This window comes from Chelon labrosus (assembly GCF_963514085.1).
Source record: "Chelon labrosus genome assembly, chromosome: 21".
NCBI lineage: Eukaryota > Metazoa > Chordata > Actinopteri > Mugiliformes > Mugilidae > Chelon > Chelon labrosus.
In genome coordinates, this window is record NC_140354.1 from 10,243,960 (window position 1) to 10,260,000 (window position 16,041).

The window sequence follows — 16,041 nt, forward strand, 5'->3', positions numbered from 1 at the left end:
TAGTATGTGTAGTGTTTCAGTTTAACTTTGAAAAAAAACAAAGGCAATAAAATGAAATGTGCACCATCAGGACAGGCAAACCAAGCAAATGTTTGGAGCCCCGTGGGGAAACAAGGGAGGAACCCCAAATGGTTACCTTTGGCGTGTTTTGCAATGACAATCATAAACCAGCTTAAGCCTATGCTTTGACAATACTCCACAATCCCCCTCATAGGGACCCCTACCCAATGCCATATTTCGCCAGTTTGGACTTCTGTCTTTTCCTTTGGTGTCATTGCTATTGGGTGGGGGTGCCTGGTCAGCATCAGTGTTTAACTGGGCAGTAAATTTCTACGTCCACATGAACATCAGGGCCAAGAGTTTCCCAGCAGAACGTTGCATTGTAACAAGATGATCAATCAGCGTTGTGGCCACACTAATGGTATTTATGTGTGTGTGTGTGTTGTGCACCACAGAAAGCCAAGCTAGGCCACGGTAAGAAAGTGATCACGCCATCGGACCACCGGCGGTTCAGCCTGCCTTCAGGTAACATGGACCGGGTCCGACTCAGCGACTTCCACTTCCTGGCCCTGCTGGGGAAGGGCAGCTTCGGCAAGGTGAGAGCCAAGATCACAGACAGTACCAATGTGGCAACCTAAGGAAGACTAGTGGTCAGCATTTGTTTGGTTTTCGGTAGTCACAATCTCTTTTTTTCTCCGTTGTGACCTCGTGCCTCCATGAACTGCAGGTAATGTTGGCAGAGATGAAGTCGACGGAGGAGCTCTACGCCATAAAGATCCTGAAGAAGGATGTAGTGATCCAGGATGATGATGTTGAATGTACGATGGTGGAGAAGAGGGTCCTGGCCCAGAGGGACAAACCGCCCTTCCTCACGCAGCTCCACTCCTGCTTCCAGACTGTGGTGTGTAAAAAAGCGTTAGCAAATCCTGTAATCACAGTTTTTAACGGATGGTTCAGGCTTCTCTTTGTTTAAGGTTCAGCTGTGTTAGGGTTAGGGTTAGAGTTAGGGTTAGATTTCAGACAGAGTGCACCACAATGGTACAACACAGCTTGTGCAAAGCATCCCTCCACAGAGGATGACTATTCCTGCAACACTCAAAGTTGCATTATTTTAGTGATGATTATCGTTGTCTTTCCTCAATACTGAAAAAAACACTCAGCAAATTTCATCACAGATGGCTGTAGAATGTAAAATAACATGCAATATCACGTGTACATTGACTGTAATCAGTGTAATGGATCCTACCGTTCACGTGATTAAAGTTGCTCTTTGCAATTGTATTTCTTGTGTTTTTTTCTAGGACCGGCTATACTTTGTGATGGAGTACATCAACGGGGGAGATCTCATGTATCATATCCAGCGTATGGGCAAGTTCAAGGAGCCACAGGCAGTGTAAGGACTCACTCTGGTTCATCCCCAGACATATGTTTTAAAGACAAGAATGATTTCCTGCAGAAAGCCAAGTTCTTCACAGACTTCTCAAGTAAGGGCTTTGGGTAACAATGCCCCAGAACCGTTTTAAAAATGGCATTTCAGAGCTTAATTTGGACAAAATTAGATACTGATAGTAGCACGATGACAGGACCAACAACTAGACCACTATATCACCCCAAGATTTATTAATATTTATGGAAAGGGATTATTGTGTATTGTTTAAATGTATTTGCTACACACGCCTCCATGACAGTTCATTTTATGAAAATACAATATATATTGTATTGTATGTTATGTATATCGTCTTTTGCAGGTTTTACGCTGCAGAGATTGCTGTCGGTTTGTTTTTCTTGCACCGAAAGGGAATTATCTACAGGTGGGTGACAGATAGATGATGTTGCACGAGCGTTTGTTTGTGCGTCACAAGCCTCTGGTTTCTCTTCTAATTTCAAACAGAAAGTGGTTTAGTATTTTGCAGAACATTAGATGGACAGACCAGGATGTAACAAACAGGCAGAAAAGTGGAAGGAAAAATAAGAAAATGCAGAAAAACTAATGAGTGAAAGAAAAAAAATAGACACGTAGATTTCACTGTGCTGGCCTGACTAGATATAAACTGCAAAATTTAGAAGGAGTTAGGACACATTCGTTCTAATCATGCTGATGTTAAAAGAAGAAAAAGATAGGGCAACATGAGGTGCTTCAAAAAAGCTAAGTTTACCCTTCAGTACTTCAACCAAGATCCCACATCCCATATATCCAAGGAGCCTTGTGCAGTCCATCCGGACTTTGGTTTGTGGCAAATATAACCGACAGAAATGGTGACTGAAGGGCAAGAAAATGAAGAATCGAGAAATACGAGCAGAGATGCAGGCTGAATTTCAAATAAAGCACAGAAGAAGAAGGCTGATACCCAGTGTGCATGCATGATGTGTCCTGCAGTCAGATAAACGTCTCGTAGGCTTTGCGGCGGCGTAGGGCAACGCTAGCAGTCAAAAAAAATAAATGAAAAAATGCTACAAAGCTGTCTCTGCCACAGGGATCTGAAGCTGGACAACGTGATGCTGGACTCCGAGGGCCACATCAAGATAGCAGACTTCGGCATGTGTAAGGAGAACATGTACGAAGGGATGACCACGCGTACCTTCTGCGGCACCCCGGACTACATCGCGCCAGAGGTCAGATGTCTGTGATGTGGAAACATGGATTACAGTAAACATGACAACACTAACAGGATATGACCACAGTGGATCTTATTTTTACATTTGTTAACGTAGGGGTGTCAAACATATGGTCCATGGGCCTAAATCGGTCCACCAAAGGATCCAATCTGGCCCATGGGATGAACTTGCAAAGTGGAAAAACGAAATAGAAGATAGATAGCTTTTTTAAGTGAAGAATTTGCTAATTGTTATGCTAATTAGCTAGAAATAATAAAGTGAAGACATTTTATAATCAAAAGTCAACTTCACTGTTACGTCATTTATTAAATCCAGATGTATGAATACAATAATGCATTAATACATTAATGTGTCATAAATACATACTAAATCTGTGCTGACTTTGACTTGGAAATCTAATAGTTTTATTAGAAAGCTGTGCACCAAATTCTAGCTTTTCAAACTCTATTAATCGGTGTATTTTTTCGTGTCAGTCGAATACAAGTGCAGCTGTAATTTAGCTCTGTCATTGTGCATCTGCATTATTATCAATTTGTGTTTGTGTGTGTGTGTGGGGGAGGAGGGGGCGGGGGAGGGGAGGCGCTGGATGGCAAATTGAATGGTAGGAGACTTTATTATGGCAGCTCAAAATAGCTGACTGTATTTTAACGGGGGCTGATTTGGTCAGAGTTTATATAAGAAAAATGATACTGTTCAGTTGTCGCTGATGTCTTTATTTAAACACTATCGACAGAGCAAAAATAGGTTAGAAAAACGTTAAGCGGCAAAGATGGGGCCATGTTTTTTTTTTTTGTTAATAATTATACTTATTTAAAGAGAGGAACTGGGCAGTGGACGTATGTTTGATTAGTCCAGCGTGTTTAAACATTTTCTCTTCTTATGTCTGCCAGATTATAGCATACCAGCCCTATGCAAAATCAGTGGACTGGTGGGCCTATGGCGTTCTCCTGTATGAGATGCTGGCAGGACAGGTACCATGTTTTTTTTTTTTTTTACTGCACCTGTTAAAACAAACCACCTTATCTCTAGAAATCTCAGTTGGATGTTATACATGGAATAGGGAGTAGATTTTTTTTTTTTTTACAATAAACAGATTAACCGAGAATGACAATATCCCATAGGTCCCAAACCGGCAATAGTTAAAATTTTTCTTTTCCTGATGAGAATAAATGGTTATGTGCTGTATACCTGTTGTAAAGCATACAACAATAGTGAAACGTAATTGTCATCCCGAAGGAAAAGAAGCTGCCTCAATAGCTGATATAATTATACCAACAGTTTGGTTTCATGACTCCCTGAAGCAAGGCATTGTAGGATTTAACAATGTAACTGTGACACTTAATATTAGGCTATCATTATTAGCAATGTGCGTCCATAGAAGAAGAAAATCCGGTTTTGTTTGTTCCCAAGCAACAGTTTGGAAGATCATTTTCTCTCCCGCACACAAACAGTCTCACAGTAAACACTGTTTATTTTCACATGACAAGACTAATCACTTAGATTAGTGTTCATTTGTCAACACAGGAGCCTTAGCTGAAGCGTGACACGCCTGACGTTGTCGTCTGTTTCTCTTTTAACAACCCGTACATGTTCTATCATCACAACATTTCTCTGATGACTCTGTGTTCGTCCCTTTCAGCCGCCTTTTGATGGAGAAGACGAGGACGAGCTCTTCCAGTCAATCATGGAGCACAATGTGTCCTACCCCAAGTCCATGTCTAAAGAAGCTGTTGTCATCTGCAAGGGGGTAAGTTAGGTTTAGAGTGGCAAAGGAATTAAGATTCAGGGCAGCTACTGCTTTTGTTTAGATTCTGGTGTGGACTTAAAATCAACCGATCTATCCGTTATCTACTACGGTTATCCTGTGGAGAGTCACTGGGGGCTGGAGCCTATCTCTGGAGGTATACATAATTAGGAAGTTGGTCATAATGTTATGCCTTATCTGTGTATAATGTAAGCTGTAAGTTGGGGCAGTTTGGCACCAGTATCGAGGGCGCTGTTTCGAACCATCGTGGTAAATAGGGAGATCCAGTCGATTTAACCTTCACCTATGGTCATCAACTCCAGGTAGTGGTTGAGAAGCGTTGTAGAAGCAAGCGGCTTTGCTCTGCCGTAGAGGAGATGGGGTGAGGCGCTTGAAGGTGGTTCAGGCATCTGGCGAGGATGTCTCCTGGGCGCCAACACTTGGAGGTTTACCAGGAATGGCCAATTGGGAAAAGAAACCCTATTGCACTCCCAGAATTAACTAGAGGATTTGTATATCTAGAGTAGGCTGGGAATATCTCCGGGTCCCTCTTGAGGAACTAGAACGAGTCGCTAGTGGCTGTTGAATCAAGCTATGAAAAGTTTACCCGTTCTTCCTTCCAATCACCAAACTGCCTGTCCCATGCTCTTCATCACCAGCTGATGACCAAGCACCCATCGAAGCGTCTCGGCTGCGGCCCAGAGGGGGAGAGGGACATCAGGGAGCAGGCGTTCTTCAGACGCATCGACTGGGAACGCCTCGCCAACAGAGAGATCCAGCCGCCATTCAAGCCCAAAGTGGTGAGCGATGCTGTTAACGAGTGTGCAAATGTGTGCAAATGTTGATTTTGATCTTCATGGATTGTACAACTCAGTCAATACAAGAAGGCATCACAGAATCCAATTTCCCCTTAAACATCTTTGGTTTCTAATCTTTTCATTGATAGTACTCCCTTTATCAGTTCGGGAAACAATGCCAAATGTGGATCTAACTATTTAGGGAACTTTGTGAGGGAGGTGTATCACAGCTCTGTTCTCCAAGGCCATGTTCAGACCTGGTATTAACATACAGTACATCCTGAGTGATCCGATCCCAACTGGCTGCTTTAAGTACGTCCACACCTGCCATTTAAACGTGCCTTCTTGTGCATTTGGAGGTCCGATCTCTGTATGCAAATAAATCCAAGCATCATTTGAGGGCCATTGTCTCGGTGCATCAAAACAATGGATCTCTACCCACCACTATGTGGCAACGTGGGTGAGAGCACGCCATTTGTCCACATTTTAAACAGCATTTCCATATGGAATACTGGTATAACCACACTTATAATTTGTCTGTTTTAGCCACACGGTTTTTCCATCATTGATTTGTAACTTCCAGAAGCTTACTGTCCTCTCCAAGTTTGCGTTTTGCAGTACATCTGGTAACTTTTCAAATACGTCATATTGTTTGGTTTGTAGAACTATGCAAAGTATTGAGTTCTATCATTATGTGTTGGATTTTAGTGCCTTATTTATTCTTTTTTTTTTTTTACTTGCCTTACATGTGTTTCCAAGGAACAAAAAGGGGGGAAATGCCCAATCAAGCATTGATTAAGATCTGCTGTGATATCACTGGGACGAACCATGTGTGAGGGGGAAACGGAAATTAGGGAATGTGTTGTCTTTGTCATATTTAGTGCAAGATAAACGTGCTCCGTTTATAAATGATGGGGAAAGCGTTCTACAATAAACAGAAGTGAGTTTCATTTGAAGACGATAGAACTTGTCCTGTCCAGGAAGTCTTGTTATGGTTCAGCCCAGATTGGTGTCCTGCTGATTGAAGGTGCTATAAAGGCAGAGGTTTTTGCTTTCGAGGGAGAAGGATGTCAGAGTGTAGCGGAGTTATGAGTTTATTTTTTTTATTTATTTTTTTTTTTTTTATTTAAATCATGTTGTACTAGAGTCTGCCTCCTACACCATTCATGTCACTCTGGCCAGGCTCCCCACGCACTACTTTAGAACCACAAACAGGATCGTGTACATCCTGACATGGGGGCACGATATAAATTGAGCTGTAAACGCTTTGCAGAAAGCTCAAGTTATAACTCACAGACACCGATCATCATTGAGTAAGCATGTAGCTTGACGCCACATGGCTACTTTGCATAAATCAACATGAGCACATGGCCGATTCAGAACATTTTTTCTTGAGGGAATTACATGAGTTACTTTCATTTGTTAACATACTCTTTGGTTAGTTAGTAAGAAGCTGTGAGGAGAGAATGTTTTAAAGGGATGTCAGCGTCAATTTATTTAAAACCAATGTTGACAAAAGTGCTGCACAGAGTAGTCAGCAATTAAAAATGCTAGATTGAAATGCAATAAAAAAAGAGCAGCTCTCAAACTGAATTAAATGCCAAAGAATCAAAATAAGTCTTATTTTATAACTCCTTTTAAAAACAGGCACTGTGTGGGACTACCTAATATGCAGGGGCAGGCTGTTCCAGAGTTTGTGTTTCTGCAGCCGAGCGAGAGCACGATCTCCCAGAAGTGACCTAAACGGGACGTGTGGTTGTAGGAGATCAGAGATTTGCAGGAGCCCGACCATTCAGTGATTCATTTCATAGGCAAACACTAAAACTCTTAGTGAATGGAGGCCAGAGCGGGGGAGATATGCTGTCATTTGCCTGTTTGTGCTAAAAGCTGCAGCGTTCTGACATAGAGGCCCGGCTTACACCAGCATAGAGGGAATTACCGTAGTCAGGACAGGATGAGATAAAAAACATGGATTATACTTTTAAAATCTTTAAAAGATATAAAAAAAAAAACTTGACTTTGGATAAATGGAAAAAAAGTGGACTGAATTGATCTGTTTCTCCAATTTAAAATCTCTGTCCATAACCACCCCCAAGTTTTTAGGAGTAGTTTTCACATAAGGGAGAAGGGTCCATATGAAGAGCCTCAAAGTCACCACTAGGTCCAAACATCCTGATTTCAGTCTTGCTTTCATTGAAGTTAAGGAAACTTGAGGCCTTCCGTTACACACAAGCTTTTGTCTTTTCTGGCGATCATTCATAACGGCAGTTGTGTCTTATTGTGTCTTATCTGAATGAATGAGACAAGACTCTGCTTATGCAAGAGGACATCAGTTTGGTAGGCGGACGATCATCAACGTGGCCAAGACAAACTATGATCTCACGCTACTAAAGAAATGTGGTCACAAGTGGCCCAGACCACCTCTGAATGCGTTTTGGTGCTGGTGGGATCTCAAATACATCTTCAGTAATTCTTGGTACACAGCTGTACTTTAAGCTTAGCCACTTGATCAGATCACTCAAGACTCGTGTTGGCGCCAGGTCTGAACAGGGTCAGGCGTTGCGTCATTGATTGGTTTGAAAGGACTGGCAAACAAAGTGTCCATCTGAGATTTCGTGGCTTGGCTTCTGTAATATCAGCAGCTGAAAGTGCACGGCGTGCTGATGCGTTTGCCGTGCAACACACACTCGGAGGAATTTGCGTCGTGACTGTGCTGATCGTGCGCTCAACGCATAGGTGTATCCATCTGTAGGTACATTTAGCTGCTTGAGACACGTGCCAGCCCTGAGAGGAGCTGCGCATTGATGCTGAGGGTTAGCTCCTAATCTGATCTGCAAGATTGAACATCAAGCTTCATTTTCTTTTATCACCCTCCCTCTGGGACTGTATAATAAAAGACTCAATCCCGTTACTGTCTTTGTGCTCTGCAGCGATCAATTAGAGATGTGACGGTCGCAGACGAACCGGATCTTTTGACCGGCTCTTTAAAACGAACGATGGGAATCGACTCCCAGTTGTTTTTGGCTGTGCATAGAAGCCTCTGCTTTGCTCCTCTACTGAGTGTGATGGTGATGGAGATGGTATAGTGGTTCGATTCCTGTTCAGCACAAAGTTGTTTACTGAATTTCTCATGCCACAAATAAAGCACCTGTCAATCTGGCATCTATATTTTAGATATAGATAGACTCAGATATCCATCCAAAAGAATATGTATTGGTTGGATGTCTAAGTTTGAATGATGCAAATCATACCCTGAATGCTTATTTTGAGGATAAAATGAGACACCCCCAGGCTGGCATCTTAAATATAAGATGATATCAAAATGAGCGAGTCCTTTGAACGGCTCTTTTAAAGGAATGGATCCACAAGATGCGGCTCCCTTCAAAGAACCATTAATCCCATCTCCACAAACGATCCTTTCTGCACCTAACGTCCTTTTCATCTCTTTCAGTGCGGCAAAGGAGCCGAGAACTTCGACAAGTTCTTCACGCGCACCCAGCCCGTGCTGACCCCTCCCGACCAGCTCGTCATCGCCAACATAGACCAGAGCGAGTTCGCCGGCTTCTCCTACATCAACCCTCAGTTCATCCATCCGTCTCTGCACAGCGTGGTATGAGGAGAGAGTTAAGAAAGAGAAAGAAAAGAAAAACGCACTGACGCCGAACACAAGTTCCTTCCAACCTCCACCGAGCATCCCCATGTCAGCGGACTCATATCATCCTCTGCGGTACTCTGTCTACTAGTTATCGGTATCTGTGTGCGGGAGTGACTGAGGGGAAAGCAGCAAAGCGGAAAAAGTGATGGACAATCCGAAGGGAGCGGGACAGGACAGTGCTTCTCATCATCCTTTCCTTAAACATCTCATGACGTGTTCTTTATTCTAAATCTGTATCTGTGTTTACCCAAACCCGCAGCCTTTATCTCGTGAATGAATGTCGGTATCAGTTACTATCTCTTTAGATATTGAAGATACGGTCGTTTTTTTTTTTTTCCTTCTCATCCCGCTCACGCACCACCCCACCCCCGCCCCATCCTATTACGCAACGAGCTGCAATGCACGACAAGAACAGAACATATTATTCTGCTCTGTCCCAGCTTTATCTACTTCTGAACTGCTATATGTGTATATTATATTTCTATACTAAAAAAAAAAAAGAAAAGAAAAGAAGAAGAAGAAGTAGTTTACTGTTACTTGAGTGCCAAAGTAGAAGTGGAATATTACATTTCTATTGCAGTGGCAAAAGTCCTTTAATGTTTTTTTCCCCCCTCTTCTGTCCCATCGAAGCTGTGTCCTCACACTAAAAGCCCTTAAACAAGGACTGTTTATATCTGTTGTTTTTTTGTAGGACGTGTATCCAGAGTATACCTAACACAACACATGGAGACAGAGGCAAATCGCGGTTATGTTTACAAGCTGTCCAGTTCTTTTCAACGCGGCAGATGTCGCCCGCGGTTGAAGGGCGCAAGGTCAGAAAACTGTACGGGGACAGTGTTTTAAAGTATAAAGATGCTATTTCCATATGCACAAAGCAGATCTCTGTTGCATGTTTATTTTTCTGACTCTGTACGACCCGTAGACCCTAGGATGCAGTACACGTCTGGCTGAAGTTTAGTATTATGATATAAACCATGTTAGTATATTATTAGCTGTACGTTTATTCCAGAGAAAAGTTTGGAAAAAGGTTCCTGTTTACTTTTATGTCGAGAGATATATATATATATATCTATATATGTCTAACCCTCTGTTGTAAGTCGACCATTTTTTCTAAATATGTTTCAAAAAGAGAGGTTACTTGCAGATTTTATACAACAAACTGAATGTGCTTTTACTACCATAGATGGTTTCTATGTTTAGATTAGCCCGAAGAATAGTTTTAAAAAGTTTGGCTGAATCTTTGGTATCTTTGGTATCGGCAAACCTTGTTGTATTGTATTTCCACTATATACCCGTCGTTTTTTTCTACTACTCCGTATCCTAAACAGAATATGCAGCACTTGGCGTGCGTGGAATGGTTGAATTCCCTCCTGCCTTGGTCGTTTCGGGGCCTTCTGAAACAGGCCGAACTCAAAATCGCGTTAGTGTCGCGGGGATTTCCGAGCCCTCGTGTGCTTAAAAAAAACAACAACAATAATAATAATAAAAAAACGTGGGATTTCTTTACGTATTGTGTGCATGCATGAGGCGAGGAATCATCTAAGCATGAGAAAGACCCCTGCATGTGGAGCACGGACTTGCCGCCCTCGCCCTCGTCGCGCAGAACGAGACAACCCCCCGCCCAACCGACTTTTTTCTGCTCGCGTCTTTTTTCCCCCCCCAACTCGCTGTCATGTAGCCTGACTCGTTTGGCTAAAAAGCTGAATTATAAACAGACAAATGTGTGTAAATCGCTTCCGATGGCTTTCTGTTCTCTCGTGCCAAACAGCGTCTTCATGTTTCCCGGTCAGGTGTCTACAGCGGTTTATTTATTTCAACTTCTTTGGGGGAGGGGAGGGGAGGGGGGAGGGGGGGATACAAAGGCTTCAAAAACTGCCAAATTCAGAAAGACTGTCTACCACAGCTGGTTATTTAACATGTGATTTGATGCTGCAGTTGCCACATACATATGGAAGTAAATGACATCTTTGAGGTTAAACTGAATGTTTATATGTCTCATATTGAGAATCCCAATTGGGAGATAGATTTAAAAATAAAAAAAATATTTAAATAAATAATATCATATATGGCTGTGAGGGTACGAAACCACTGCAGGCTTCGGTTAAAGCCACAGGGATATTTGTATGTTTCTTTCGGTAGCCCAACTTTGTTAACCTGACTCTTGTTGTTCCTCTCTTCATTGTGGTATGACGGATACTGTGTCTAAATAAAGTATCGGAAATATTTTAAAATTATTGCTCTGTGCTGTCTGTTGTGGTGGAATCCTTTTTCAGTTCTGCTTAAACGTGAGACTCTGACGGTTAGCCTACTTGCGACACGTCATACATGTTCACGGCTAGAAATAGGTTCTGCAGCTAGTGTTAACAATGTTTACGAAGTCATTTTTGCTGATATTTGTTTTGATTCTATTCTTGTTTTTCCTTTTTGTTTGACATTTTTGTGATGGTAAAGTCTTTAGAGTCTTTAAATGTGTTGACTGACCAGATTGTGACACAATTGTGAGGGTATACCACCCTCTAGTGGTCACAGCCAGAAACAGCAGTACTATATTTTCAAACCAGTATCAAAACAGCAACATATTAGAATAGTTACAACCTGTTCATGAAGGACAGCTCAGAGGAGATCTAGCAGCCTCATCAGCCTAACTTGTATTGCTCTTGCCTTAGCAACCGCTCCAATCACTCTTGATACAGCTACCGTGCTCCCCTCAAATGCCCCAACTATGATCAGTGGTCACCCTGCTGACACGGTAATAAGCATCAATGCAGAGGCCGCCTAAAATGTCACTGGAACATCGCGTAGGATAAATAGTCCACAGGAGTGTTGCAAAAATGCAAGTTAAATATTTATTAACTCAGTTTGGACACAGGGTCAGGGTGCCCCGACATTGATTGTGGCCAAAGGAATTGTAAATGACTTAGTGTCTACTTTTGATCAGAGCAGAAATGCTTTTGGGGGATTTGTTGTAGTAGCAGAAACTATTTTTTATTTTTTATTTTTTTAAGTGGGTTAGATTGATCTGCAGGTTTTACTAGAGAAAAAAAAATACAAAACAAATACGTGGCTACCGTGTGGTGCCTTTGAACTGTACCTGCGTTTTTATTTAATTGCATCTAAGCATTTTACCTTCCGGGGCCTCGCCTGTTTCTTTCTGTGAGATCTTTGATCCCCAGCCCAGAACTGCTTTAGTTCTGAGATGTTGGTAGGTTTCCTCACATGATCTTCTTGCTACAAGTCCTTCCACAACATTTCTAGTTGATTAAGGTCAGGACTTTGACTCGGCCATTTCAAAACATTCATTTTGTTCCTCTTTAACCATTCGTGTGGTTAGTGGCCTTAACATTTCCACTCTGGCTATGCACACCGTGGTTGTTCAGTGTTCTCCTGATGGTGGATTCATGAACATTAACAACAGCCAATGAGAGAGAGGCCTTTAGCTGCTAAGAAGTTACCCTAAGTTCCTTGTGACCTCTCAGACTATTATGCGTCTTGCTTTTAGAGTTGTCTTTGTTGGTCAACCACTCCTGTGGAGGATAACAGTCGCCTTAATCATTTGTGGACTTGCAAAACAGCAACTCTTTTTCTGAGGTCCTCAAAAAGTTTTTTGTCCGAGCCATTGCATACTTCCACAAACATGTGTGGCCAGCATTGATTGGAAAACATCTCAGAACAGATGGAATAATCTGGCTTTAAATTTTACTTGTAGTCCTGACAGATATGTAATATTGGGTCATTTTCTCGAATAAACACATAAACAAGTCCTATATTTCATTTTCATTTGTTTTACTGGCGTCTCTCAGGACTTATGCAAACACCCGTTGATGTTCTGAGTCATTTTTATGTAGGAATGTAGAAAATTCTGAAGTGCAAATACTTTTAAGGGGCACTATATTTTTTCTAGCACTTCTTGCATCACTGACACCACAACGATAATCTGGGAATCCATAAGATTAAAGATTAAGGTCCTGGATGTAGTAGTCTTGGAGAAACAATAATTAAGTATTTTACATTTTGTGCTATGATTTCTATGAAGTTAACTCAAAATTGAGGACATTTGGATCAGTGACCTGTAGAGGGTGCCATCTCTCCAGTCATTGTGTGATTCCTCCTAGAGTCCTCCTCTAATCCAACCCCAACATGTTCTCCCTTACCTATCCTGTTCTACTTCCTGCTCATTCACCACGTGTCCTATCAGGTACACTAATACGCCCCTGCTCTGTATGATGTAAAACGAAGTGGCATGTATTCAGAAAGCTTATCAGAGTGTCTCGCACGACCTGCGTGTTTCATTAATGATTCAGTCATTATTCATGCACATGCAGTAAGTAGGTCAGGACCAGCATCAATAATGAAGACAGCATAAATCTACTATAGGCTTTATGTATAGTTTATGTAGATACACATAGTATACAACGTGATCGATAGCTTTTACAGAGAATATAAAAGTTAATGTAACTGTGAGCCCGACACGGGGCAGTAGAAGATAATGCTGTGCCCCGACCGCGGGGCATTCGTTTTATTTTACAGTTACAGTACATAGAAAACTACACGCGCTTTTTTTTTTTTTGACATCATCTTCAATTATATATATCATCACTGACATATCATTAGACATAATTTTCACTATAATCTTCTTCATCATAAATACATCCATCTTTCTCACTCGTCAGTCATGGCTTTTTAGTTTTGTCACAGTTACGGACCAGTATCTTCATCATCATTATCATCATCATATATTTTTAATTGTTTATTAGTTTTTAAGGCTTGTCGTAAAGGAGACCCCAAAACTTCAGCTGATGCAAACCTCTGCCGCTTGGCTCAAACATATTAAAGAGTGTGCATACTACAACAAAGAGACCGGAAACCTATACACATTATATATACATACACACTTAACTTAAGCATACACCGTTCACATTTACATGTAGTAAATGCACTGAAACCATTTCACGAAAGAAAATAAATACAAAAATTATAGGTATAACACATCATTTCTTTTTGTTGTTTTTGTTTTTTTTAAAGAGGAACACAAAAGCAAGCAAGGGATCTTTCCGGAGTACAAACCAAATGCAAACAGGATCACAACAACACATCGACCTTCACTGATATCGGCAGCTGACAAGAATAAAAATGCTCAATTTGGCTGGTACCTATTGGGGCCATTGCACAGACGTAGACTGAAAAGACCTTCTCAAATGAAAGTGCTTTTTAAGTCATAATCCTCAAGATATTACTTTATATGGTATGCGTTCATTTAGCATTAGCTTGTTATTAGTTTCTCTGCAGAACTTGAGAGATTAACATGTGTGTCACGTTCTATATAATTGTTTTTTTGAAGACTGTACAATGGGCAGATGTTGAACATGCATCTGTGTTCCCACTGGCCGACAAAAAACTTAGGGGCGTGTGGAAATTGCAGTTGACCTCTTGCTGGCCTTCTGATAGGTCTGCTGACCACCAACCAGAGGTCTCGACTTCCTATGTTACTGTCGCTAGGCTAGTCAAGCGATGGCGATGTGGGGGTTTACTCCAAAAGGAAAAGCTTGAAAATCCAAAATTATTAGAGGCAACATGGGAGAGAGACAGCTAATGTTAGCAGCCACGCTAATGTTGGAAGACATTGGAAAACTAGTCTTGTCACCAGTTTTCTGTTTGGTTATTACCGCCATTGTGCCCACACTTTTCAACTTTATGTTTTTCACGTTTTTGATGAATCACAATTGCGAGTTTCACTGCTATTTTCGACAGGTTTTCAATGTTTTTGTGTAGGAACAGACCCCCGTATTGCTAACCTAGCAACAGTAATGTAGGAGGGGCCTTGGCAAAAGACAGGAGCCCTCTGATTGGTGGTCAGCAGACCAATCAGAAGGCCATAAAGGGTCAGTTATTAAAGCTTACTGGGCTTTACTGTAAACAGGTAAACCAGTTTCTCTTTTGCTGTATTTGATGTAGGCGAATGCTTGATCAAATCTGCTAGCACTGAAATCTTAAGGATTACAACTCAGAGTACAAATCCCAGTTAAATCTGAAACCTTAGCTACTCAACTCAAACAAAAAAGTATGCACATTTAAAAAATTCTCCACTGCACCCAAAGAAATGAAATCAGCCCAGCTGACTCAAGGCTTTGATAGGTAAGCCAGCTTTTTTCTGAGGTTACTCCGAGCTACACAGCTGCAGCCGCGGCGCCCGAAGAGAGGGATTCAGCATCAGAGTGAGATGATGATGGTCCAGGTGAGGTTGCACTCCACTGATTTGACCACCTCCTCCCCAAACGTGCCCCTCCGTCTCCTTGCCAGAGATGACCATTCATCTGGACTCTGATTTTGAATTAGAACGATTTCATAATGCACAGTGGAGCGAACCATTGCGTCTCGTATGCACCCATACTGTAGATGCTGTGTGCACTGACAACATGCACACTGCTGCACACACACACACACACACAAACACATTGGTCTACAAACACCTGCATGCATGTGGCACCTGAAACGTGGCAGTTGTGCTTTAGGGAGACCATAGCTTCTTAGTATGATCATGAGACGGGGAGGTAGGGGGTTGTGAATGAGATGGAAAGGAATCAGACTGGCTGGTTGGTCGTTACGCTGCTCCATGCTAGAGCCAAGACCACATATCTGGAACTCTGCTGCGCCCTCGGTGGTGTGTGACGCCTCCCCAACACTTGTCATGCGCAAGTCCAGGGAAGAAAATGAGGTTTGTCTTCAAGGTTGAAGTCCTTTCTGTAGTGAATCGCCTTGTGCAATGTGGTATATGTGATAGATGGAGGGGTTCCCAGGTGTCCCTCTTCACTTCTTGTTGGCGACGCGTCTCTTCCTGGTGGCCAGCATGTCGTAGAAGGGATCTCTGCTAATGCTGGCCCTGGAGAAGTCAATCAAAGGACAGCAAAGGCACTAATGAGAAGATGTTTAATATGGAAATACGGGCACATCCATACAAACCCCTGCTTTAACTAGATCAAAAAGAATAAAGTTTGTGCAGTGACCTAGTTTGGTTTCCATGGTTTCTGGAGAAGAAAACACACACACACACACACACACACCAAATGTATTATTTTTTTTTCTTGGTACTCTGATTTGCCTCCCTCAGATTCCCTCCTCCAGGACCCCACCAAGAATGTAATGAAACGTACATTTGCGCACTCTCCCCCGATGCTCTGTACGCCTATAGGTCTGAAGGACGGAAAACAATAGCTTTCAAAATGATTCCTTTT

The 16,041-nt window shown here is 42.0% G+C and overlaps 2 protein-coding genes across 2 annotated transcripts in view; one reads left to right on the forward strand and one right to left on the reverse strand.

Annotated features, from left to right (window-relative positions):
• The window catches only part of prkcab (protein kinase C, alpha, b), a gene marked incomplete at its 5' end in the record, with an annotated part of 90,702 nt that extends 81,619 nt beyond the window's left edge, over positions 1–9,083 (forward strand). Inside the window, 9 exons of the mRNA XM_084569921.1 lie at positions 456–596; positions 728–901; positions 1,302–1,393; positions 1,749–1,811; positions 2,475–2,613; positions 3,507–3,587; positions 4,256–4,363; positions 5,020–5,160; positions 8,609–9,083. Coding sequence (XP_084426047.1) covers positions 456–596; positions 728–901; positions 1,302–1,393; positions 1,749–1,811; positions 2,475–2,613; positions 3,507–3,587; positions 4,256–4,363; positions 5,020–5,160; positions 8,609–8,773 — 1,104 coding nt within the window. The 3' untranslated portion in view covers positions 8,774–9,083. The remainder of the gene's footprint in view (positions 1–455; positions 597–727; positions 902–1,301; positions 1,394–1,748; positions 1,812–2,474; positions 2,614–3,506; positions 3,588–4,255; positions 4,364–5,019; positions 5,161–8,608) is intronic.
• Positions 9,084–13,183: 4,100 nt separating this feature from the next.
• cyth3b (cytohesin 3b) overlaps positions 13,184–16,041 on the reverse strand; it is a 29,853-nt gene continuing 26,995 nt past the window's right edge. The window contains exon 13 of the mRNA XM_084571508.1: positions 13,184–15,689. Coding sequence (XP_084427634.1) covers positions 15,617–15,689 — 73 coding nt within the window. The 3' untranslated portion in view covers positions 13,184–15,616. The remainder of the gene's footprint in view (positions 15,690–16,041) is intronic.